This window comes from Oncorhynchus mykiss, chromosome 18 (genome assembly GCF_057628025.1).
Source record: "Oncorhynchus mykiss isolate SJ-2025 chromosome 18, ASM5762802v1, whole genome shotgun sequence".
NCBI lineage: Eukaryota > Metazoa > Chordata > Actinopteri > Salmoniformes > Salmonidae > Oncorhynchus > Oncorhynchus mykiss.
This window is the reverse complement of record NC_143039.1, coordinates 15,600,001-15,602,500: the sequence shown is the minus strand read 5'-3', so window position 1 is coordinate 15,602,500 and position 2,500 is coordinate 15,600,001. Positions and strand designations below refer to the sequence as shown.

The 2,500-nt window shown below is 44.9% G+C and overlaps 1 protein-coding gene across 1 annotated transcript in view; it reads left to right on the top strand.

The window, feature by feature from the left end:
* Nucleotides 1-2,500, top strand: part of dmd (dystrophin) — a 462,454-nt gene that overhangs the window by 193,098 nt on the left and 266,856 nt on the right. Inside the window, exon 17 of the mRNA XM_090209468.1 lies at nt 1,465-1,646. Coding sequence (XP_090065594.1) covers nt 1,465-1,646 — 182 coding nt within the window. The remainder of the gene's footprint in view (nt 1-1,464; nt 1,647-2,500) is intronic.

Genomic DNA, 2,500 nt, shown 5'->3' with positions numbered 1-2,500 from the left:
GTATTTCATCACACAGAGGAGGATGTTAAGGGTTACCTGTGTTATCAGAGATAAAGCTCTGTTTAGACTCCACACCTCACTGATCAGGGCTTTAGTTTAAGGGTTACCTGTGTTATCAGAGATAAAGCTCTGTTTAGACTCCACACCTCACTGATCAGGGCTTTAGTTTAAGGGTTACCTGTGTTATCAGAGATAAAGCTCTGTTTAGACTCCACACCTCACTGATCAGGGCTTTAGTTTAAGGGTTACCTGTGTTATCAGAGATAAAGCTCTGTTTAGACTCCACACCTCACTGATCAGGGCTTTAGTTTAGTTTCCTAACAACTAAAAAGCTCACACTTTATTTCTCTTTATTGGCCCTACCACACAGCTACGAGAGAACAAATGTATCTTTAGTGAAGCTCTTGTTTCTTTCACGTAGAGATGTAAATCCAGTGTGAGAGGCTCCTCAGGTCCAGAGCGTTACCTGGACTGAAATAGGTTCCGGTTTCATTTTGAGTGCCAGTACTGTTTATAATGAGGTGCAGGAGCTCCACAATACTGTTGATCTAATATTCTATAAGAGGAGCATTAGAACAGTTTAGGTGCCGGTAGTCAGCTCCGGCGAACTCCTGCCCATGTCAAGCACTGATTACATCACTTTAGGCTTTTAGCTCAGAAAAAAACAACATCACGTTTATTGAAATATGTTTGTTTACCCCATAAACCTGTGACTATTTTACTTGAAAACGTATATGTTTTTCATAGAGTTACGGAATAGGCAGGGAACAGTCACTAGCATTGTTGAGGAACAGTCACTCTAACATTCATCTAGTTAGGAAACAGTCACTCTAACATTGTTAGGGTACAGTCACTCTAACATTTCTAGGGGACAGTCACTCTAACATTGCTAGGGGACAGTCACTCTAACATTGCTAGGGGACAGTCACTCTAACATTGCTAGGGAACAGTCACTCTAACATTGCTAGGGGACAGTCACTCTAACATTGCTAGGGGACAGTCACTCTAACATTGCTAGGGAACAGTCACTCTGACATTGCTAGGGAACAGTCACTCTGACATTGCTATGGAACAGTCACTCTGACATTGCTAGGGAACAGTCACTCTAACATTGCTAGGGAACAGTCACTCTAACATTGCTAGGGAACAGTCACTCTAACATTGCTAGGGAACAGTCACTCTAACATTGCTAGGGAACAGTCACTCTAACATTGCTAGGGAACAGTCACTCTAACATTGCTAGGGGACAGTCACTCTAACATTGCTAGGGAACAGTCACTCTAACATTGCTAGGGAACAGTCACTCTAACATTGCTAGGGAACAGTCACTCTAACACTGAGGTTGTGTGTGTTTGTGCCTTGACACTGTGTGTGTGAGCTGACACTGATGTTGTGTGTGTTTGTGCCTTGACACTGTGTGTGTGTGTGTGTGTACCTGCTCTTTGACACGTGTGTGTGTTTTAGATCTCGCTGGCTGTAACCACGGTGCAGAGCGAGCAGACGAAACTGACACACTCGGTGACGGCGAGCGTATCCAAGGTGACGACGCGTGAGAAGGTGGTGGTGAAGAATACTAAAGCAGCGCTGCCCTCTCCACCGCCCCAGAAGAAGAGACAGATTGTTGTCGAATCAGAGCTCAGGAAAAGGTGAGGTGGCAGGCTCCTCCAATCACTTTTCTGCAGAATCACCAGGGGGTGTGGCCAAACAGGGGGTGACTTATTATAGTCTTGGTGACTGATCGATAGCAGGAATTCGATCGTGACTTTGAGCGATAGCAGGAATTCGATCGTGACTTTGAGTGATAGCAGGAATTCGATCGTGACTTTGAGCGATAGCAGGAATTCGATCGTGACTTTGAGCGAAAGCAGGAATTTGATCGTGACGTTGAGCGATAGCAGGAATTCGATCGTGACGTTGAGCGATAGCAGGAATTCGATCGTGACGTTGAGTGATAGCAGGAATTCGATCGTGACGTTGAGCGATAGCAGGAATTCGATCGTGACTTTGAGCGATAGCAGGAATTTGATCGTGACGTTGAGCGATAGCAGGAATTCGATCGTGACTTTGAGCGATAGCAGGAATTCGATCGTGACTTTGAGCGATAACAGGAATTCGATCGTGACTTTGAGCGATAGCAGGAATTCGATCGTGACGTTGAGTGATAGCAGGAATTAGATCGTGACTTTGAGCGATAACAGGAATTCGATCGTGACTTTGAGCGATAGCAGGAATTTGATCGTGACTTTGAGTGATAGCAGGAATTAGATCGTGACTTTGAGCGATAGCAGGAATTCGATCGTGACTTTGAGCGATAACAGGAATTCGATCGTGACTTTGAGCGATAGCAGGAATTTGATCGTGACTTTGAGCGATAGCAAGAATTCGATCGTGACGTTGAGTGATAGCAGGAATTAGATCGTGACTTTGAGCGATAGCAGGAATTCGATCGTGACTTTGAGCGATAACAGGAATTCGATCGTGACTTTGAGCGATAGCAGGA